At 40.6% G+C, this 23,279-nt stretch overlaps 1 protein-coding gene across 3 annotated transcripts in view; it reads left to right on the top strand.

The window, feature by feature from the left end:
• CLASP1 (cytoplasmic linker associated protein 1) overlaps nt 1–23,279 on the top strand; it is a 185,214-nt gene that overhangs the window by 143,795 nt on the left and 18,140 nt on the right. For 2 of the 3 annotated variants that reach the window (XM_082312843.1, XM_082312844.1), the window contains 6 exons: nt 7,210–7,353; nt 8,626–8,732; nt 17,604–17,754; nt 18,829–19,075; nt 19,851–20,041; nt 21,331–21,459. In XM_082312843.1, coding sequence (XP_082168969.1) covers nt 7,210–7,353; nt 8,626–8,732; nt 17,604–17,754; nt 18,829–19,075; nt 19,851–20,041; nt 21,331–21,459 — 969 coding nt within the window. Of the gene's footprint in view, nt 1–7,209; nt 7,354–8,625; nt 8,733–17,603; nt 17,755–18,828; nt 19,076–19,847; nt 20,042–21,330; nt 21,460–23,279 lie in introns of all 3 variants that reach the window. The other variant, XM_082312842.1, reaches the window with a different exon arrangement.

Raw genomic sequence — 23,279 nt, 5'->3', positions numbered from 1 at the left:
TTGCTGTGACGTCTATAGGAGGATCAGTGATAGACAGGAAAGCAAACACTGCTGAGGAAATGAAATTGGGCTCCTTTGCAACGTGATGCCATGAGACCTCTAAAATCTCTCCTGGAGCTTTAATTTTCCATCTAGCATCAGGCTGATTTGAGCAACTCTGGGACAGAAGCTTCACTGTAAAAGCACTCCCAAAGACTCTTAGTGAGCTGAAATGCCATCGTTCATCTTTACTGGTGTTGGGCAATAAACTCTGTTGGTCATGGCCTGTTACAGTAGCAGTGGCAAAGAGGATGTTTGCAGAAATGCTTTTGAATGGCAAATTGTTTTAATATTCCCCAGTCGCAGGCCATTGCCTTTCTGGGTCGGAGGTTGCTTTAGCACTCTTGCAATATTCCTACACCAGTTTTGTGAGTCTCATGGACTCCATGAAGAGCCAAGTTACCAGAGAACCAGACCTTAGGATTTCATTTCAGGCTTATGGAGTCTTTAAATAGGACTACGTCCATACTGCTGAGGTCAGCCTTTTAGCCAAAAGATATTCCTAAAGAAGTCAAACTCAGCCTAAATGCACAGAGGAACTCCTTTCAGGCATTTAAATATAGTCAATGTTAGGAAAAATAGCGTAATACATCAAAAATGGCACTTGGTGGACTCCAGTGTTTACTTGATTTAATGCTATTAGAACAAAAAGGATCTCTGTGTCCTAGCTGTGTTTCCAAAATAGTAGCCGTCATTTTCTGTTTGTTTTGAATTTGATGCTAGAGAGCTATGAGAGCCCAAATGTTTTTAGTGTACGCAGTGTAAGAAAAATGGCTTTTCCCAACGTTAGTGGCCAGAAAATCATCACGCAATTGTTGGAAACATGATTCTGGGGTGGATTTCCTTAAAATGAATCTCTCTGCTTTTTACAGCCTTCTAGTATCCTCTTAGTTGAAAGCAGTTTGTAATATAAGCATATTTTCTCAGCTTGCTTGAAACAGTAAGAGCTAGTGCATGATAATACAAAGTAAGAAGAAATTGCTTCACAGAATGTGTATACTCATGCTTATATTATGTGTCTGTGCATAACATGTTTGTGTGTACGTGCCATTTATATAAACACACAAACACACCTACATAGGTATAGGTGATGTATCTATTTTAAAAATTGAGATTAGAGGTGATATTTACATGACGCATTGTAGAGCCATCCAATAAATAGACCATAGGCTGTTTTCTCTGCACTGTGATGGGTGAGTCTGCCATACTTACTCTAGCATTTTGAAACTCCGTGCAGATTAAAGTGCATGTTTTCATTACAAACCATCTTACTTCAGTAGCTTTTGTTCTTTCTTAGCTTATAGGTGGGAACTTCCCCCCTCACAGTTCAGACTTCTATCATGCCAGTTTTATAATAAAAGTTTCTCAGGTGTTAATGAAATGTAACCTTTGTTTCTAGTCCTGAAACCTGTTTTTGCAACAAATGCCATTTTGGACGGAGCAAAGTTACTCAGAGTAGCCTTCATCAGCTTGACTTCTGGGGTAACATCTGGCTCTCCAGAAATAATGAACATTTTTGCCATGGTCTTTGCTGTGCCCAGGTCACAAAACAACAGCATGCATAACGAGTCGTAATCCATTATAGCACAGTAATCTGAATATGTGATGATTCAGTGCTGCATAGTTTTTGCTGGCACTTGTTTGAGATTCCTTTGACACATGTAATGCAACCATCCATGACTTGTAAAAGCCTTTCATGATATATTAAGTGTGTGCTATATAAAACACAATAGCAATGTGGATTTAATCTGTATGTGAATTCTGTATTTAAATCTGTTAAACAAATTCTTCCTTTTCAGGATGTGGATGTAAACAGCATATTCTAATAGAAGTCTTTAGGGAAAACTGTGTGTTTAAAAACTTGTGCTCAAGCTAACATCCTTGGATTATGTATGAACTGATGAAGCCATTGTGCTTTATATTATCGTATCAGTAATGTGGATGTCCATACTCATCTGATTCTAGACCTGAAAAAGGAATAAGCAGGAGGTTTGGTTTGGTAGATAGTTTGTGACCTTAGTGCCAGCTAACACTTAATTGTCTGCTGGAAAGTACACTTAAATAACACTTGTTCAGAGCCTGCAAACACTCTCAGTAGATGTGAATTAACTCATTTAACACCAGCTATGCTCATTGGAGAATCAAAGCATTGCCCTATGCCAATGTGTCGCAGAGCTGCCTAATGTGTCACTGCTGCCTCTCGATCTCAGTGGATCTATATTTGAACTGCAGTTTAGTATAATTCAAAGTGACATGAGAAAGAGAGCTTCTCTGTTCCAGTGTGCCTGAAGTTATTAAAACCACATTGCCTTAGACTGGATGGTGAAATGAATGATGCATAGAGTATGATTATGTTTGTCAAAAGTGAGTAGATGTTAGCGTGGATCTTCTTCAGACCAGTCGCATGATAAAAGGCATTTGTGGACACTGTTGGTCTTTCAGACTGATGCCCGGACTGGAGTCAGGAGTTTGCAAGTGCTTAACTGCTTCTTCCTCTGAACTTGGAGACGTCTGTGAGGATAGGTGCACCTCTTCCCCTACTCCTGGCTGGCCAGATGCAAGTGCCATTTCCGTGCAGCACTGCCTAGGCTCTGCACCTCAGCAGAGGTTTTCAGGTGGTTATGAAGGCCCTCAGGAGGCTGCCAAAGCAAAGCCTTGTAGGAGAACTAAGGGATGTCTGTAAGCCTGAGAATTGTGGCCGAATTTAATTTTGAGCCAGTGCTGCCCTCTGCTGAAAGGAATGCTCTTCTGGTTAAATCAGACATTAATGCACTTTGTTACTTGAAATTAAGCAAGCAACTGATTAAAACTCTCCTGCAGAAAGATAGCATGTGTACTGTTTAGATGATTTAGTTGAAATCTGTGCTTTCTCTAAGTATCAACTTTCCTGTTTGTCAAACCCAGACCATGCATAGTTGGGTGGGTGAGGATTTGCCAGCTAGGACAACTACAGCTTCCTCAGGGCCCGGTGAAGGAAACTTGGAAGAGAAATGTAAACAGGTAGACTAAAAGCCGTGTGCACTAATCACACTAATCGTGTTTGCAGTCTCAACTCAACTGTCTAGCTGCGTAAAGAGACCTTGACTGGGAGCCTGAAAAAAGCGTGTCTGTCTGTGAAGTAATTTTTGGCTTTGGTGTGCTTTTCTGTTAACTCTCTTGTTGTAGTCCCTCATAAGCTATCAGGGTATGAGGTCCTCTCCTTTTACGGGGCTGCCAGTGTTGTGAGCCCATCGCCAACAGAAATTTGAGTAACTTGAAAACTGCTTTCATACAGCTCAGGCAACTAGCTGCTTATTCTGCTTGGTCCATTGGACCAGCGACAGCAGCAATCATAATACACTTGTGTTAAGCTCAGGTCACTGACTACATTTCCTCTCTAAAATCAATGGATTTTTCCAGTTAGCCTTGATCTTTTTGCTTAATGAGCCCAAACCATTTTGAAGAGACCTTATTATAATTCAACCAAGTTGCAGAGGTTACAGATTTTGATAAATCTGGCCAACACCCACTTTCTAGGTGAAAACAAAAACCCAAAAGTTACTAAAGCATTCGTGTCCCTTTAGCGGCTGACGCTTGGACAGCATGAACTGCATTGACCTAAGTGTGAAACTTTGGGAGCTGCTACCAGCTTGTGGAACCTGATCCCTCGCTGCATTGTTATAAGGAAAATAATGAAGTTACATAAGTGATCCTCTGCAAGTGATTCAAGAACCTGACGTGGAGCCAGACCCCCTCACTAGCATAGTCAGGCTCTGAAGTCACTGGAGTTTCTCCAGCTCAAGCCAGCAGAGAACTGCTTCATTAAGATTAGATTAGCTGTAGGGTCTACGTTATATGTCACTGAAAGGAGATGGATTATTGTTCCACACTAATGGTACAGGGACACAAAGGCAAGGGAAAATTCAGTATTATTCTTTCTTCAAACTATATATCATCAAGCATGAGTGTTGCATGGAGAATGTTTGTACATTGTGTACAGAAATAAGTTTTTTATTGCTTGTTTTAAATTTATCTACTCCTTGAGTAATCTAATGAAACAAGGGCCAAGATTTGCAGAAATGACCAGTGCTTCTGAGATTATGAAAATGTCCTCTGGTTTGTCACAAGCTGAAAATCCACAGATTTAAAACTCTTAGAAACATTATCTGTAAAAGATGTCCTTTGACTAGATAAATGCATGCTAGATAAATGAAACTTAGAGGATTGTCAAGTGTGTCCAGATCTAACTATTAGACAGGTGTAGACGTGCTGCTCCTGATGCTCTTCATTACTGAAATAAAATTAACTGTATTAGAACTGGGAAGTATTGCAAGAGTGCAACTTGGAGCATGTTATGAATGTGATTTCAAGCTAGCACGGACCTTCCAGCTTTTGAGTTCAGTGGTAACAGTGTTCTTGATTTTATGGTAGCAGGGACCAAGACCTTTGTGTGTTAAATCTTAAGTAGGAAATCATGGCTGAATTTCAGATAACGGCTTTTGCCTGAAATAAGCCTGGAAGTGCGGTTGGATGGCTGAGGACTATTTAAAAAGAACACAGCCAAGGTTAACCCATATGGCTCTAGTGTTGCTTTTGAGAGCTTTACTGGACTACCACTCCCAGGCTGTAGTAATACTTGGCTTTATTTTAAAAAGGATAGACTATAGGTCTACTTTCTTTCAGGCCACATAAGATTGTAAGCGTTGTGAGTGACTGTTCAGCACTTCATTGAAAGCCCAATGACCTATTTGCAGGCAACAGCAAAGCTACTGAAGAGCACTCGGTACACACAATACTGGCAGACACTCCTAAAGACAAGCTGTATTTTGTGCAAAGAGGGAGGGTGGATACAGTCCTGTTTTCATTAAAGCCAAAACAAAAAAGTGGAACAAAGTTGAAGTGACTTCTGGGAGCTGAAACTTCCCTCAGATACTCCTGAAGCACGTCATCTGTGCTATCCGTGTTTGTCTGTCAGGGTTAAACCGTACCAATTAGATAACTCTGCTTCAAAGTGAAGCCACAGGATCACAGAGTCCCTGGTGGAGCTTTGGTGAAGATTTTGCTCAGATCTGTGAGAAGCATCTTAGACCTCTGGCACACAAGAAAGGTATCTCCAGAATGTCACATTATAGAGTGTGTCTGCTCTTGCGCCTGTTTTGCTCTGTTTATATAGGCAGTCTCCAAGGATGACTATTTCTAACCCATCAATGGGAGATATGTGGGACAAAGGTATCTTTAATCCTTTCCTGCCTCACTGTACCTTGGGCAGCTCCTGACTTACCAGTTGATATCTTCCAGATATTCTAGTCTGAGCAATCTCTCAACCTGGGAAACCTTCTTGATCAATTTTCCTGTTTTTTCATCTCAATGAATATGAGATCTGCTTGTTCTGACACAGAAGATCTGCATGTCCACTTCCTAACCATCCGGGTTATGCATGCCATTCACAAACAGGAATGAACTTTGGCATGACTTGTCACTTTGCATTCAGCTCAACATGCTGATTGTTGTTCTGAGATCTCTTGTTTGCAGTAATATTTTTATTACAGAAAATACTATGCTGGTGAAAACTTAAAAGTTCTTGGATCAAAATGGACAGAAATACACGTCCTTGTTGGATACCAGGCAGGCTTCAGGGCAGACTTGCCCAAAACTTCAGGTCAGAGGAGGGTAGAGTATGGAGTTAAGAAAGCCAGAGGGAAAATTATCTCCCCACTTCTTTCACCCTTAGATCTTTAGTGTGAAGTGAATAATGACATGCTGTGTTTCTGTTCAAGTCAGTGAGAGTTTTGACAGGAGGCAGCATGATCCATCTGGAATGAAGAATGTGAAGACCTGTTGTTCGCTGCGCTCCTTGGAAGCCCGTTGAGTGTGGTGTGCCTCAGTTTCTTTGTTGGCCATATAAAAAGGATGTTACCAAACTTTCATGGATGGAAAATGTTTTTATATACAGAGCTGTGTTACTGCAAACTGGGGCTGATAGCAGAAGGAACAGTATAGCTTGAATTGTGATTTGTACACTGAAACAATGAGGTGCTTTGATTCCCCTCCACTATGAAAGGGTTTTTGTGTACCCAAGTTCATCATCTGCTAAAGGATTCCACTTCACAGGGAACTGCAGATACGCTTAATTATTGCAACTTTACAAACACATTACTTACTAAAAACTCCTTCTTTGAATTGATGAGAGCAATGAATGTACAGTTATCGCCACAGCAGTGAATTATATTTTTACCCTTTCTAACGTTCTCTTTCATTTTTAGGAAGTTTTAGAAAGTTCCCAAAAGGGTCAGACACAAGTGTCTGCTCTTCCTAAGCCTATATGTACGCTGTTCCAAAATAAAAGCATGTGTAGCTTTGCTTCTTACTTTGTGAGCCTAAGCCACATTGTCTTAGTTCAGGATACGCAGAGCTGTATGTTTGCTAATAGAGTTAGTGGAGATCCTGTTCCGGCGGCTGTTCTTCCAGGCAGATAGGACAAACCCTGTCTAGTGAAATTAATGGTAAAATTCTCAATTGTTTCAGTGGTACCCTGGTTTCACTCATTAAATTTAGGGACTCTGGTGGGGTTTAGCCTGTCCATGGATGAGAGAAAGGTGGTTATCACCATCCCAGTAGATCTTCCACTTGAGATGGAGTCTTCTGTTGCTGAAACAGCCGCAGTGGTGAGACTTGCAAGGAGAGGTGGGAAAACAGAAGCAGAGATTGTCTGTCTGATGAAACAAACTTGTCAGCTCCTTAGGAAGAGGAGAGGTTGGGTGGGAAGAGAACTAGTCCCATTTGCACTTAAAATAATAGAAAGCATGGGAATGACAAATTGCAGTCCTTGGTTCTTCATACTTATCTGAGCTTCTGGGTTTATTTGTTTCCTGTTAATTTTTGCAGTAACTTGTTCAGTTGAAATACTGATGGTAAGATTTTCTCACTAGCTGTGAAGAGCTTCACTTCACATCTGAGAAGTTAATGATATAAATGCAAAAGTATATTGTAAACTCTAAGAACTAAAAAGTTAACTATAGCAGTGAGCAATTCCTTATGACACTTCACAAGGAATATCTCAAAAGTTTGTCTAGTATGGGAATCTGCTTTTTGGATGAAACACATCTTTTACCGTAAGGATCATTACCAACAAAATGCATACGCTTTTCAAAGAATAAAAACTGATGGTCTTTTCTTTCTTCTTCTTTTCAGGCAGCACAAATAGTCCTGATTTCTCTCTTTGAATTGAATACTCCCGAGTTTACCATGTTACTTGGTGCCTTGCCAAAAACATTCCAGGATGGTGCTACCAAGCTTCTGCACAACCACCTCAAGAACTCCAGTAACACCAGTGTGGTGAGAGGCCCTTGTTCTTGCAAACAGCAGAGCCCCAAAGACAGCAGCTCACTGATAAGCTGTTGCTAATGTTCAGTAGCACGAATTATCTGTAGCTGTTGTCTTGAAGCAATATGGCAACAGCGGCTTCTGTTTGTTGCTTTTACAGGCACCGTTAAAACAAAAAACTCAGTTATTTTTAAATTTATTATAGTCATAACCAGTACAGATTTAAAAAAAAGCACTACTGAGAAACACATGAAAGTTGGTGGGGTTTGTGCTTTCAAGTTGGTGCTTTTGAAAATCCTGCCAGTAACGACCTTTTGGCTAAAACAGAGATCCTGATACCACAGGTTTTATGGGCTTACCCCTACTATTGAAAGTAGTTTAATAACAGATATATTGTCTACTAAGAAGCTTGCAGGATCTTTGATGTGACCTACAAGGTCTCCTTAGTCTACACCTATTACCTTATGTTTTGGTTTTACATGAAGCTGTTACATATTTTTATTTCTCTGAAGGAATATGTTAGTAGAGGATTTAAGTGTGCTTCTAAACTTCTTTTCCCCCCAGAGCAGCAAGGATTAGGGTATTTTTGCCTTTTTTTATGTGGAAATCTTGTGAAACTTGCTGGAATTTGAACCCTCCTATCTTTGCACTTCCATAGGGACAAGTAGACTTGTGTGTGAGCTAGAACTGCAGCATTAGGCTTCCAGGGAAATGGATAGGATTCTCTAGTACCTTCGATCTTATGTGAAGAGAGTCAGAATTGGGAGCAATTTCTACTCATTTTGCTGTGGTATAAATAATTGTGCAGGCCAGTGGAAAAATGATAAGTTAGATTGCTTGCTTATGCTCCTGACAAGCACAATCAGAATGTTTTAGACAATGCGGAAAATAGCTGCATAATTAAATTGCTAAATTGCCAGGGTAATGGTCTGCATACTTTGGAGCCTGGAAAATAGTATCTGAGAAGCTGGGTAACCTGGTGGACTGATAAACCATTTCTCTGGCAATATTTGCAGGCCGTATGTGTTGCGTAGTTAAAATTGCAGGGTCGGTGGACTGTAGAAAAGCGCACATGTGCTTTCTTTATCCTCAGAGCAGTACCTTCAAGAACATGTTAATGACTACGTGAACCATAGCTGCAGATTTTTTAGGTCAAGAGACAGAAACAAAACTGCACTAAGCTTGTCTAGCTCAAACAAAGGCAATATTTGGACCTGTTGTTGTGTACTCCTGCCTGTGCATTGCAACACGTTGCTAATCCCTGTCTTCCTGCTTCTGTGCCAGGGTTCCCCCAGCAATACCCTTGGTCGGACTCCTTCCCGGCACTCCAGCAGCAGAACCAGCCCCTTAACTTCACCTACCAACTGTTCCCATGGTGGACTGTCTCCAAGGTAATGTGGCAGGCTAATTAAACCACTTGCAAAATATTAAAGGATTTCAACACTGCGTGTGCATTTGCAGAATATGACTCACTTTGAAAGCAAAAACAAGCCCAAAAGTTTGCAGTAGATTGCTCCAAAGGAACAGGGTTTGAACATGTTAATACACGGTTGGTGATTGACTCCAGTGTTCCAGTCCTCATGTTATCTGTGTAATCTTAATGTCTTTTCTTATAATATTAATTTTCTTTCATAACTAGGCCTTCTCCAGAATCACTTTTGTGGGTTCAATAAAGGTAATGTTAAATGGCAGCATTAGAAATGAGGTCTTATTGAGGTTGCATATATCACAAAGTATATGATGACTTTCAGGTCAAGGGTTTCAGATTGTGTCTATTTTTTAGGTGTGCCCTTGTGATCAGTAATTCATCTGACTGTAGTACAGTGCTTGTGCTGCTGATCAGTAATTCATCTGACTGTAGTACAGTGCTTGTGCTGCTGAGAGAAGTACTGAATCTCCTGTTCCCCTCTTATGCTTTGTGAGGATGAAGAACAAGCAGAGGTGGTGACTGTGTTTAATGCTGAATACCTCTCAAATCACCCTCCTGGCTGCTCACCAGCAGAATAGTGGTGTGATCCTTTGGGCAGCAGGTCTATTGCAACCAGGTGTTTTGCTGAAGCTGCAGATGCTACCCTAGAATACATTGGTCCACTCCAAAACCTTTTATTGAGCAAACATGGACTCTTGGATATTGGGAATGTACATGTTTCGCACCATAAAAACTTAGAGCAGAGGAGATAGGAATGTAAACAGTATGCTCTGGGACCATAGAAATATTGGAGGAAAGTATTAGGTTGTTACCTGGACAAGCTTTGATTCATGCTGGGAAAGCTTAAAAGCTGCTGCTCTTGTCTGCCTGCCCTGCCTCTCCATGGGAGGTCACTTCCCTTTGTCACAGAGGAGCCAGAAGGAAACATGTTGGGTGAGGATGGCAGTTTGAAGTCCAGTATAGTAATTTACCCTGAAATCTGTTGATCAGCCCTGTTGTGACTTGCTGAACCCTGTCTGGAGGGATGCTTAGACATGTAAATTCCCATGTGTCAGGAAAAACACAGGCTTTTAGCCTTTGATGAGTAGTTATACTAATTCCAGCAGCATATGAGGAGCACGTGGGGTTTCCTGAGAAAGTTTTTGATACCTAAATACTTCTTTGTGACCTCTAAATCTGCTGTAATCCAAAACTAGACAGAGGTTGCAAGCCAAGGTCGAGTTGCCTATTATGATTTTTTTCAACAAAGGTTTCATTAAGAAATTAAGTGGTAGAGTTTCAGGGGAATGGTTCCAACCATGTTGCTTCCTTTTTGGCTAGTTGTTGCCCTGCTGATTTCTGTCATGGGAAATTATAAACTGAGATATGTCTTCCTGTGGTTACATTTTGGCTTTGCTGGCCACGTTTGCATGTGGCACCTATTTTAAAAAAATCCATGACCTTTTACCATGCTTTTTGGGTTTTGCCATTGGGACACAACTGTGTTTTGCCACTTCACGCACTGCCTTTCAGTTTGTCTTTGCATTCTTCTCACCTCTTGATGTCAGAATGCACATATCGAAATATTGATTAAAGCATTCAGTGTACACTTCATACTTTGCTGTTGTTTTCTAGCATTTTGGGTTTAGGAACTGGAGGGTTTTTTTCCCATGTGATATGTTCTCAAGGAATAGTTAGAGAGGGTGTGTAATTCCAGAGCATTCTGCCATTAAGTTGTCAAGACCAGAGCTGCCGCTGGTGCAGAGGTCCAGGAATTTCCTTTGGAAAACGACCGTTCTTTCAATTTTCTGTGGAGTTCTTGGAGATGTTGATCCAAAACTTTAGGTGTCTTTTCAAGAAGTGTGTCCTGCTTCCTTGCTGGATTTAGTTATTCAAGAGTGATATCTAAAAGTTATTCTTCAATGATAGGTGAAGGCGGAAGCTGCTGTAAAAGCCCTTTAAAATATTCAGGGGAGAAGTTCTACTTTTTTTGGTGAGTGACCTCTGAGCAGTAACAGTAGCTGCAGATTTTTACCATTTGCAGAAAAGGTGGTGGCAAGTACTGCAAATCAGTGGCAGTAGCTTCTGATGCTCTGATGGCCTGCATCCTTCTAGAAAATGTCTTGTGTAGCACAGCTTGAGCATGGTCCCCACAGAACAAGGGAGAATTTACCTCTGTTTCTGAAGAGTACATGTGGTCGTCCTTCTTTCAGAAAAAAGGCTTTGGAAGATGTGCTAACAGATTTCGGGAAGTAGGCTACACTGCAGGATTGCAGTTGTTGGTATAGATGCTTCTGTGTTGTGTTTCCATTACAAATGCTTGTCATTTGCTATTCATCAGTGGTGCAAAATGTCACTTTTCTCTCTACAAACTTGGAAATTGAGCACACCCAAGTCATTCTGATAGCTGTGTAAAAGGATAAAGATTCCCACAGTTTCTCTGTGTAGCCCTCCTCTGAAACTAGGCTTGGCTTTACGTTTTTATGGGACCCGTTGCCAAAGGGTTGTATCAAGGTTGTGTTTGCCCGTTGCTTCCTGGGGTGCTCCATGTGCGGGCCCTGCTTACCTTGTCCATGCCTATGTCTTGTACAGGCAGCCTGAGTGCAGTGGTTTTGAAGATTGTACTTTGCTTTGAATTTTTTCTTGATGCACAAATTGGAGGAGTCATATCTGGAGAGGTATATGTTTTTGAGGCTGGGATATGTGCCAAAAGGATAGTTTGGGTCCTGTAGGAATATAGAAATGCTGCTAAGCATAGCTGCTCTCCCATATTACTAATGGTTTGTGGACAATATCCTAAATATGAATCAGCAAGGCTTCATTGATACTGACTTTCTATAGTATGTATGTATGCCGTTGCCCTTAGGTCACATTACTTCTCCCATATTATTGCCATCACAACTGAATTCTAGATGACTGATCTTTTATTTTTTGTGTGTGTGTATTTGTGTGTACATGTATTTGCGCGCTCTGGATAGATTTTGAATGTTTTGGTTGAACTGGACTTTGCTGATGCAAACAGCTAGTTTGCCTATCCAGATGATAACATCTGCTTAAGTATGCCCTGATGTTAGTGTCTTCAGAAGGGTAACTCTCAGAAAGTGCTTCCAGGGCCTTGGGCAGAGTCCTTCCTTCTGCTTTCATTTGTTCCATCCAGTTCTGCTTCATGATCACTAGAACATATCCACTGCATCTGAGTTACTTCTGCATTTGTACCTGCTTTTTTTGTCTTGACAGCTTTAATTTTTGGGGAGAGGAGTTATGGAGGAAAGAGGTGTTTTCTGAAGAAGAAAAGCAGGGGAGGGCACTTGGAAAGACTGAAAATAATAGGAAAAACCCCAGACTTCTGACTGAGAGGAAAGAATGTTTCCTGGGCAATGCTCAGATGAATGGCTTGACTTTGTGTTGGACAGAGAAAATTTAGTAAATGATGTAGTATGACAAAAAGGAAAATACTGAATTGTGAAGTCCTCCAGTGTAGGAATACTGTTCTGAATGGCAGATGAACTCCTGTAAACTCAAATGTTACATTCAGGTTGTGAATTTTCACCTAGAATTCTGTAGGAATATCTGAAGGAATATCAAATGAATAGGTTTGCCCTACTCTTTCTGCCTTTATTAGTAGCCCAGAAACCTGTGCGTAGTTCCAATTATTAAAAAAAACCCCAAATTTAGTCCTTCAAAGATCTCTAGAGGAAACACATCAAAATAAAAGGCTAACAATTTTATTTGGCTATGTAAGTTTATGTGCTTGTTTTTTCACTGACAATAGAAAATACCAATAAAAATAAAATTTGACAGTTTCAGTATTAAGTTGAGCAAGGCAGGGCATGGAAAAAGAATTAAAATAAGCCATCCACCTTATACAATAAGGACAAGCCTGCATTGTTTGGTGGCCTCTTTGCAGGTGGGTGAGACCTGAGCTGTGAGACTTCTGATCAGCAGTCTGGGTGTCTTGGTGTATTTCTGTAATAGCTGCATGTAATAGCACTAGCTTTTGATTGCTGGTTAACGAGTGAATTTCTTGACACCACTCTTCAGAGGAGTTTTCAGCTGGCTTTGCTGCTGTTTGCACTGGAGCAATTCTTGACTCATGTGCCACTTCTGATCTTTCACTTGTGTATACACAAGTGTGACTTTCTGAGGCAGCGTACTTAATAGAAACAAAGTGGTGTCCTGAATACTCCACCAGCTCAAGCATCTATGTTCTCATTTCGAAGATGATTTTGAAAATCCATATACCATGAAGGGAACAGGACAAAAGCAAAGGTTAGACAAATTGGCACAGAGATGGATGCCTTGACCCAAAGGTGCAGGATCAAACAGTAAGCAGAAGGAGCTTGGTGAAGTATGATGAGATCTGAATCATCTTAGAGGCTGGTTTCATCCAGTCTTTCCAGGTTTGTCTACTGAGACCTGGGCCAAGTCCCCAATGTATATGATACATTTACACTCTAAACTGACTTTCACTTGCTGCATATTTAGGATCAGTTTGAGTCTGGTGAAATAGGATCAGGTCTTAAGCCAAGCAAAGGTTTGCTGATTGTGTAGGGCCTGATTGCAGGCTCTTACAGAGGCACCAGGAGCCAAACTTGACAAGCTACCTTTGGGTGTCTGATAAAAAAATCAACTCCAACTTTCCTTTCTTCCAGGGAAATCCTGTTGCTCGCAAATACCTGCTTAGAGTTTGCATACAGATGCGTGGTCAGGGATTGTTTACTTAGAGCATTTTAAGAGTTGTTTATAGAGACTATATCCATTTGTAAAATGTACTGGTTAGTACAAGCAGGGACTATTTTTGTGTGAACCATATCATGATGTTAGGAATAAAAGTGGAAATGAATAATAAAGGCCAAAACAATGACTTGTGAGGCTCAATGGAGTATTCTTGTTTAATTTTGTTTCTATTAATTTTTTTCTCTCTCTCCAAGGCAGCATGACAGCACTAAGCCACTCAGATTATAGTTTCTTTTTTTTTCTCCCTCTCCTTTCTCTGTTTTTTCTCTCTTTCGTTTCTCTTCTGATCACGGCAGTCGGTTCTGGGGTTGGAGTGCAGATGGGCTGTCGAAGCACCCCCCTCCCCTTTCTCAGCCTAACTCCATCCCCACTGCTCCTTCCCACAAGACTTTCAGACGCTCTTACTCTCCCAGGTAACAAGCTACCTGTTAAACCAACTTGTCTGAGGTGTCACAGTATTATTTACCTTCCACCCTGTGGGATTTGTTCAAACGTGGGAAATGATTTGCAGAGGCTTTGGTTGGAAAAGAAGAAGAGATGATGATGGCTTTCAGAGAGTGGAGGTGGCAGGCAGCCGCTAGCTTGCTGCTTGGGGAAAATGCAGCATGCAAGTGGGGGAAAAAAAAGTGGATTTTTCCAGACCCTTCCTCCCCACCAGGTTCCTGAATGGGTGTACATTTCACAGTTGGCTTCCAACGCAGAACACAGTTGGTGAGCACTTTCGGCAGGCACTGGTTGCGTTATAGCATGGCCAAGGTCTTTCAACTTGGCTATACTGTGCAAGTGACACATGAGTACTTTCAAACAGGCAAATACAGCTCAGTAGTGATTTCACATCTGCAGCAGTGAATATCCATAGAACAATGAGGATGAAGCTTGCATATGTGATTTCACCAGCTGCTTGCACACTGTGACTGTGGAACATTTTGGAAATTTGTAGTATTGAAATTAAAATTGTCCTTACCACAAGATTTAGAGGTTACCGATCATTAATTTCACGTCTCTTCCTCCTCCTGTGCCCTCACATTTTGTTCCAATCTGCATACAGATCTTCAGTCAGTATAGTGGACTAAAGCTGTATACTGGTTTTATTCAAAAAAACCTTCTGAATATGAATTTAATTTGTCAGACCTCTCTGTTCAATTCCTTGGATTTTTTTTAAGTTTATACCCTGACAACAGGCTTTCTGTAGATATGGTTTCTCCTGACTTAAATATACGTATTACCTGAGGAAGGACTATATATAGTCTGTCCTTGAATCCAGAAGTTCCTAATGAAAAACTATTGAAAGAACAGCAAACAAATTTGTTCTTTGAGGGCTCAAAATCTGGGAATCTGTGACATCTGAGAGAGAAAATAGAATCCTGTAGTCCATACCTCTGTGAATACCTGCAGAATTAAAACTTTAAATCAATGTTCTTACTCTTCTAGGACACTAAGATATCTGTGGAAGAGATCCATGTTAATTTTGGGGGGTAAAATAGTTGAGAACTTTTTTTCTCCTTTCATTAGCTGACACCAAGGTTTGGAATAATTTGATGTATATTCCAGCCCAGAGCCTGAAAGTGCAAGGAACTGGGTTACTGTGTACTGCTTGAGGATGCTACACTGTTGATGACTTATGCACAGTTTGGATTGGAAACTGAATAATAGTTTATGGAAGTAAAATGTGTTTTATGTCAGACTGGAAAGCTGCCAAATTATATTTTGATAAACCTGTAGAGAGCTGCATTGCCTTAGTGCAGCAGAAGATGGAAAATAATGTTGTGACATCCCTAAACGCTGCTCATCTCTACTCACTTCTTATTCATCCTGTGACTTTCCTCTAGTTTTCTGCATGGGTCAATTTTTTTTTTCCCTTTTGTGCCTTTTTTTTTTTCCTGAAAGGTGGGTGTAGTTCCATTTTAGTTTTTCATTCCCCCCATCATGTTGTCTGTGAAGTATTCCAGCTCACATACTGTCAATAGACATGTGTGTTCACATGTAGAGTTTTCGTTCATGTAGGACACAGCCGTAATGTGATCTCCTACACAGGCTTACTCTTGACATATGAAACCACTGGATTCTTTAGATTTTTATTAAAATGTGGTTTTGTGCGTTGAAAAATAGATCAGATCGGTGGCTCTTTGTTGAGAAATTGCCTTAGTCCTTTAGCATTGCAGAGCCTGTACTTTGATCTATTCTTTGGTAGCAGTGTAGAGCAAAATTCATCTCTGAGGAAAGAAGCGATGATTTTAGCTGAAGATTTAGTGTCAGTATATCTGTGATTATTTCTTGGGTTTTTTTGCCATGGATTTCATTGTGTGACCTTTGGTAAATCATGTCCTCTCTCCGTGTGGGTACATGGGTATAGTCATATGTGTACCTTCTCGAATGGCGGTTTCATTCCTCACTTAAATATTGTATGAGGAATCCCTTAAGATCTATGAATTAAACGTGCTTGAGCTCAAAATTAATATTTTTGAGATCAAATGAAACAACGGTTGTCCTATCCCTGCCAGATACTTATAAAGAATCTAAAAATCACCTTCACTTTTGTCTGGAAAGCCATCACAGTGCATTAGTGTCATTCAGCCACCTGAAAAGCCCTAAATACTTTGACTTCTGTATGTTTATAAATAGCTTTTGTTTCCTGGTCTTGGTCTGTTCTTTAAGTGGTTTCTCCTTCTTCCTGGCCTGACAGACACTGTTTAAAGTTGGGGAGTTGTTCTTTGGTTTCTTTGCCAGAATACATGGTGCTGATGCTTGTGCGATCGTAGAGCGAGCGCGTTGCTTGGGAGCCAGGGATTATGGCTATTTTCAGTGTGTTAGTCCCGAAGGAATCGGGCAGCACCAATCTTATCCTCTGTCTGAAGTTCCTGAATTTCTTCCAGGAAAAAAAGTAGTGGTTCTAGATATTTAACATCCTACTTTTAGTTCTATTGAAAATAGTAGCTGTGTACCCAGGATTCAGAAGGGATTTTCTGGTTTTTATTTTTTTCCCATCCACCTCACAGGAAATCTTTTCTTTTGTGGAAAAGGAACACAGCTCTTTGTTCAGCTGTCCTCCTCCAAGACCATCCTGTCATCCTTCCCCTACTGTTAAGAAGTTGTAATTCACCCCCGTAGAGAGCCACTTCTTGCCACTTATTGACAAACAACTTGATGTAAATGTCTCAAATTCTTTTGGTTTATTTGCTTCTTGATCCGAGATACCCCCAGGGAATTTGTTCTCAGTTACTGGGTCACTTCATTAAATCTCTCTTGGAAAACTGATTATCGTGCAAACTCAACTTCTCCTCCTAGATAAAGCAAAGCCCTGCCAATAATGACTTTTCATTTTCTCTAAGCTTGTAGGAGCTTCTCTTCTTAGCCACATCTTTTCATATCATCTGCCCTTACATGCCAGGCATTTTTTCATGGAACTTAATTTTGGATAACTCCTCAAGGAATCCAAAAACTTGTGTGGCTTTATGCTGCTGAGGAATTTCTGAGCAACAGACAGACTGCAAGAAGGTATCAGATTTGAGTGAGAAAATTTCCCAAACTTAGGTTCAATACTGAAATGCATCTTTTATCAAGACATCATGCAAGTGGTTTTGGTTTTACTACTCTATAAATGAAAATGGGACATGTTAGACTCAGGTTTACATCAAGATACATTTTCTTTTCCATTTAAATCTGTCACATTTGAATCCATTGATAGAATATATTTGATATATTTGAAACTTAAATGTCATTGATTTCATTTCCACCAGCTGTCACAACCCTTTGAGTTCTCTGATTTTGTTTATTTTCCTCCTTAAATAACACCATGACCATGCTGGGGATAGGGTTTTTTTTTGGTTTACAGAAGCTAGCACGCTCACTGCTGTGGAATGTAACAAACAGTGGACCTCATTTTCCCTCACTTACAGCAATGTGACACCACTGATTGCAGTGGAGCCTCTCCTAGATTTAGCCCTGTTTGAGGGGAGACTCAGACCCAGAGTCTGCTTTGATTCCATCCATGTTTTGTTACAAGTCACTGTTAGAAAGGGTACACCAAATCATCTGTCTTCGACTTGGCATTGTTTTTGTTAAGTCAAAAGCGGATTCCAATTTCATATGTAACATTTCATATACGTTTGGTCTTTAGTATGCTGGATTATGACACGGAGAACCTAAATTCTGATGAAATCTACAGCTCTCTTCGTGGAGTCACAGAAGCGATTGAAAAATTTAGTTTCCGTAGTCAAGAGGACCTGAATGAGCCAATCAAACGTGATGGAAAGAAAGACTGTGACATTGTAAGTATTCAATTGATTAATATCCCTAGATAGGCGAAATTTTAAAATGTTGTGTTCAAATCTGGCTTTGGATTGTTAGTGTACAAAATCCAGTTATTCCTGCTGTATTCTTGCAAGTATCTTCAACTTATTGGTTGTTAACTTCTTATACCTAAATTATGGGGTCCCACTAATGCAGTCCCTTTGAACTCTAGCCTCCTGTGAAACGTGCTTACTGGGTTTCTGTAGGAGCCTCATGTATGAAGGAAACAGTGCTAGTGTTCCTCAGGCTCAGCATGGCTCAGTGATGGCTTTTTCGTGGAGTGTGTGTAGTCATGTCTGCAATGGGAAATGTTAGTTCTTAAAATGCAAGAGTGGTTTCCCTCACAGGCTTATTACTTCATGTATAGGAAGGACTCATAATGACTTTGAGTGTACAAGTCACGTGATACCTTATGCTGCATGAATGGTTACAGAATTATCTACCATGTGAGATGCCATTTGTTTTAATTAAATACATAGACTTCAAAATTTATGGGAATCTTAAACAATGATCCTTATGGGTCCCTTCCAGCTTGAGATATTCTAGGATTCTATGACAGTTTTGCTTCCTATCTGGACAAACAAGTTTAGGTTAGTAGATTAAGTTAGCCTTCAAAGCTGAAAATGCTTGGTCTGAGATTTTTCTTCGGGACCCTTTTATTGTTCATTTCATGTTAGCTTGCTAAGCATCATCCAGTCTCCTCTGTCAGTGGGTTGCAAAGTTTCACAAGGAGGATGTTACTTTTGCTTCCTTCCCCTTTCTTAGCAAACTGGTCCATGTTCCAGAGTTTATGATCTTTGCCAGCTTGTGCAGTTGTAGCAATATTAACTTAGATTTAGGAAAGTTAGCATAGCTTTTTGCCCTATGATCATGAGATATTTTTGGAAGAGCTGCAGTTAGAGAAAGGAAAGAGGTGGTCATCTAAGTTTTACTGAAGTATTACGTACATGTAAACGATGCTATGCCTCTTCGTGTTGGTGGGTGAACTCCAAAAAAGCTACAGCTTCCACAGAATTTGAGTAGTCTCATGTCTTTTCTGTCTGATCCCCCAGGTGTCTCGAGATGGTGGCCTCGCTGTGCCTACCAGTGATGTCCGTGGAAGCAGTGACATTGTGGAAGGTGGAAGGATGGCTCTAGATAACAAAACCTCCCTACTTAACACCCAGCCTCCCCGCTCCTTTTCAGGGCCACGTGCTCGAGAATATAACCCCTATCCTTATGCCGACACAATTAACACTTATGACAAGACCGCCCTGAAGGAAGCAGTGTTTGATGATGACATGGATCAGCTTCGGGATGGTTTGTATCAGCGTATCTCATAAAACTGCAGGCAGCTTGCTCTGTTTCTGGTATATTTGTATATGGGTAGTACTCTCAGATCCATGCCTGCCCATGCATATGTTGTGTATTACTTTGCACCTGAGTCAAGGCTTGATATGAAATACTCTGTGTTCTCATGTAACAGCAGAAGCTGATCTGTGGCTATGGAGAAAATGTTATACTGCAGTTTTAATTTTTGTTTGCCTAGATTTTCCCTCAAACTAATCCCTTAAGCATCTAAATGCATCTGCAGGGACACTATTTTGGGGACCTTCCATTCTTTGACTGAAACATCTCACTCAATAGCTCGTTACTGAGTGTTTCACTTCATTTAAGTGATGCTACACCTTAGCTTTATTCTCTTGCAGTACACTGATGAGTCACTGTACTTCGATCTAAAGGTCATCCGTGTGATTGGTGGTTTTGGGTGTGTGTGTCTGGGAGAAACTGCGGCAGTTCTCATCTTGTAGAAGTAATTATTGGAACTGGATGAAATTCAATTGTCATCTCTTCCTGGTTCGTTAGAAGCCATGTGCAGATTAATGAGCTGTGTTATGAACTCAGGTGAAAATGTGGGCTAGTCGGATTCTCCTGCCTGCTTGACTTAGGCCACCTGGAATTTAATGCATTTTTGGGGGCCCCCTTGTTATGTGCACTTTGTTTTATAGAGGGTTAGTAATCTTGGCATCTTTGATCTCCCCCCCACCCCCCCTCCCCGCTTCCCCAAATGGTTTGCTGCCATTTGTCCTAGAAGTACCCATCGACCATTCAGATTTGGTGGCTGATCTTCTGAAAGAGCTCTCCAACCACAACGAGCGGGTGGAGGAGCGGAAAGGAGCTCTCCTGGAACTGCTAAAGATCACAAGGGAAGATAATCTCGGAGTTTGGGAGGAACATTTCAAAACCATTCTGCTCTTGCTGCTGGAAACGCTTGGAGACAAAGATGTGAGATGTAGATTTTTGTCTTAACTCTCCTGTACACTGCTTCATCTAGGGTGATAGTTCCTTCACACTACTTGAAATGAAACCTGCTGTGTTTGTACGGCATCTCATCAGTGATGCTGCACTGCTTGTTTTTTCTTTTGAAGGTTGATGAATCTGCTTTCATTTTCAGTGTGTTCAATAGTGAATTTTAAGCTACTCGGAAGTGTCCCAGTTTTCCCCTTCCCTCCGGAGTGTTAGTAACAAATAACTAGGAAATTGAGCTAGAATCAGAAAACAAGGTACCTTCTAATCTTGTACAAAAACTATCAAGATTTCAAAAGTCGTTCTCTTCCAAGCTAGGATGAAGTTACAAGCTCTTAACTATATCATACCCATTCCCAAAAAAAAGGAGAATAAAGGCACCCTAGAATAATTTCCCGCTCCCCCCGCCCCGGTGTGGTTTAAAGATCCAAGCTATTAGATCTCATGGGATGGGTCTCTGTCTCTTGCAAAAATGTCGTCAAGAACAAACTACTTAATCATAGCGTCATCACACCTGTATCAGAAGATATGGTGGCTTTATCTAAGTACATATGGATTATGCTACTGCAAGAATTTTGCAGATGAATAGTGAAGGACATGCTTCAAAGGCTGAGTGTAGAGTAAAGTAAGTACTCCTCTGCTGAAATGACAGAATCTATTTGGCATGGCCACAGGCCAAAAATTTAATATAACAGTTATGAAATTGAAGCAGGTGTTATAAATCCCTTCTACTAATGATCTTTTGATATAAAGGATTAACACATAGGTCAGTGTTGACTACAATGACTGACTGTTCTTGAAAGTAATTTCCTTAGGAGTTACAGGAAGAGAGTTGATTTTACTGCATTAGTACATGAGAAACATCTTTGTTGCACGGATGGAGCCCCGTTTGATGTCTGCAAAGCTAAGCAAAAGAGGAAGGGCAAAACAAATCTGATCTGAGCTTCTTTGTAGATTCATGTAATGCAGACATGCTGCTTTGGGTACAAATTTGTACTTTATTGCCAAAAGAGTACAGAATTCAACAAAGTAGAGTCATTCTGATTCTTTCTTATATCTGTGTCAACAGTCGTTTTATGTGAACTGTTGTGTAAAAGCAAGCAAGGAGACCAGTTCTGAATTTTAGTTATATTGATTACAATGCTCACTCCACTGGAGCTGGTAGAGCGATACAAGATTTCTGGTGGTGTAGGGAGCCATGAGAATTTACTTCAAACTATAGTTTTGAGAAGTGGATTTTTTTCTAATGTAGATTTCTCTTGACACAGCATTCAATAAGAGCCCTGGCACTGCGAGTCCTGAGAGAGATCTTACGGAACCAGCCAGCAAGGTTTAAGAACTATGCAGAGTTGACCATCATGAAAACGCTGGAAGCACATAAGGATTCCCACAAGGAGGTGAGTGAGCCTTTCAGTGTTGCTGCTGGGAAAGCAATATGGACCTGCTGAAGAAATGTAGGAACAGTGAGATTTAACAGGCAAACACATTGACCCACCTTGACAGTAGAACAAATTGATATTAAGTCTCCCAAGTATGAAAAGGTAGGATTTTTACGTGCTGAGGCAGGGAGGAAAAGAGTTGAGACTGACAGAGCTGCTTCAGTGGATTTGGAGCTATCTGGAATTGTAGGCCACTGTTTATCAACTTCCCAGGATTTCCTTGCTCCATCTGGGAGAGGCTGAAACCCTGTAGTAGAAAAGCACCTGTTCAATAATAATTTTGCAGAGCGCATTGGGGACACTGTGTTCCCTCTGTCTGTATGAGTAAGGATAAGAAATGTACTGGAGAACACAAAGCCCATGTTCAAGCAGAATTGTGTGTGAAAACTTAATGGTGAATATTGGGCCATAATGGTGAAATTGGGCCATGATGGAGAAGTGGGAACTGGTGAGTAACAGGAGAAAATGGACAAAGAGTCCATGCTGCTGAAAAAGAAGCTGGGGCAGAGGAAGAAGCAAGAGGAAGGGTGAATTGCATTTTCCTTTTGTGAGAGAACTCTTATGTAAAACTGAAAGTATTCTTCTGGAGTAAAGCAAAAATAAAGGGATATGATAATAACATTTGCAGTAAATAAACTCAAATTACATTTAAAGTCAGTCTTTGTAGATTGACTTCCAAGCTGGATCTTTTAATCTACCTTGTGCATGTTGCAAGTTTGAACTAAACCTTGGAAAGTGCCACATGAATTTCTCTATATGACTGTGATGGCTTTGTTACCAAAGTTCTTGCTTTGAAATCTAAGACACTTATTCTTCTCTGCAAGAGGCTTGTCCTAAATAGCAATTTTAGGCATCTCCGTCTGGAGAGCTTTGGCCATGAAAAAGATCATTGTATAGATCAGACTGCTCCAGAGCATTGCGTAACTGGCACAAGGTTATGTTAGCTGTGCGTAGCAGAAACTGTACTGTTTAAAAATCAAAACAACAAAACAAAAAATACCTTTAGGGAAAGAAACTAACAGGGTGGATTTCTCTAAAATGTAAAAGTAGAAAATGTTTAATCCTTTAGTGAATGAGGACTGCTGTACTCTGCCTACCTTCCTCTCCTTGATTTAGAGCCTTTGTGCTCCTGTCATTTTCGGTTCAGAGTAATAAGAAGCAGTTGTAAATTGATTTCCTGATAAAGCAGTCAGACAAAACATTGTGTTCTGAGGGAGTGCCTTTTATTGGCAAGTTTTCCTGGTTGCATACTTCTCAGCTCACCTTGACTCAGTGCCCTTTGTGTTTTTTTTTCTGAGAGTCCTCCAAAACTGCCATTTCTAGCACGACCTTTCCAGATTGTCTCTGGCATTGTTTTTAATGCCCCTCAAAACTCACTGTCCTTGTGGGACTAGTGGGTTTTATAGAAATCAAGCAGAATGTTGAAAACATGACACTTCGTGCTTCTGTACTCCCCACACTGTGTTCTTCAAGCTTGTGGTATGGAAAGGTTCTTCAGGATTTGCATGAGGTGCCTCCTGAGGAAAAGCAGAGAAGAGTTAAGTCTTTACTACAGAGGAAGCAAAGCTCAAGCCAGGAATGAAGAGATGTGAGTTCTGGCACTTCTTTATAGAAGGATAATTCTGAGCTGTATTGCTATCAGCAAGTAGCTGCTGTGCTGTACATACCGTTGTAAATCAAAGGCATGCTTTTGCATAGCATCTTTATGATTTAAAAAATCACATTTGCAACGGCTGCAATGAGACCTTTGGGTGGTAGTTGTTATAGCAGGATGTTGC

The sequence above is a fragment of the Platalea leucorodia genome (assembly GCF_965183815.1).
Source record: "Platalea leucorodia genome assembly, chromosome: 5".
NCBI lineage: Eukaryota > Metazoa > Chordata > Aves > Pelecaniformes > Threskiornithidae > Platalea > Platalea leucorodia.
Note: the sequence above shows the minus strand (reverse complement) of the source record. Positions and strands in the feature narration are given on the sequence as shown.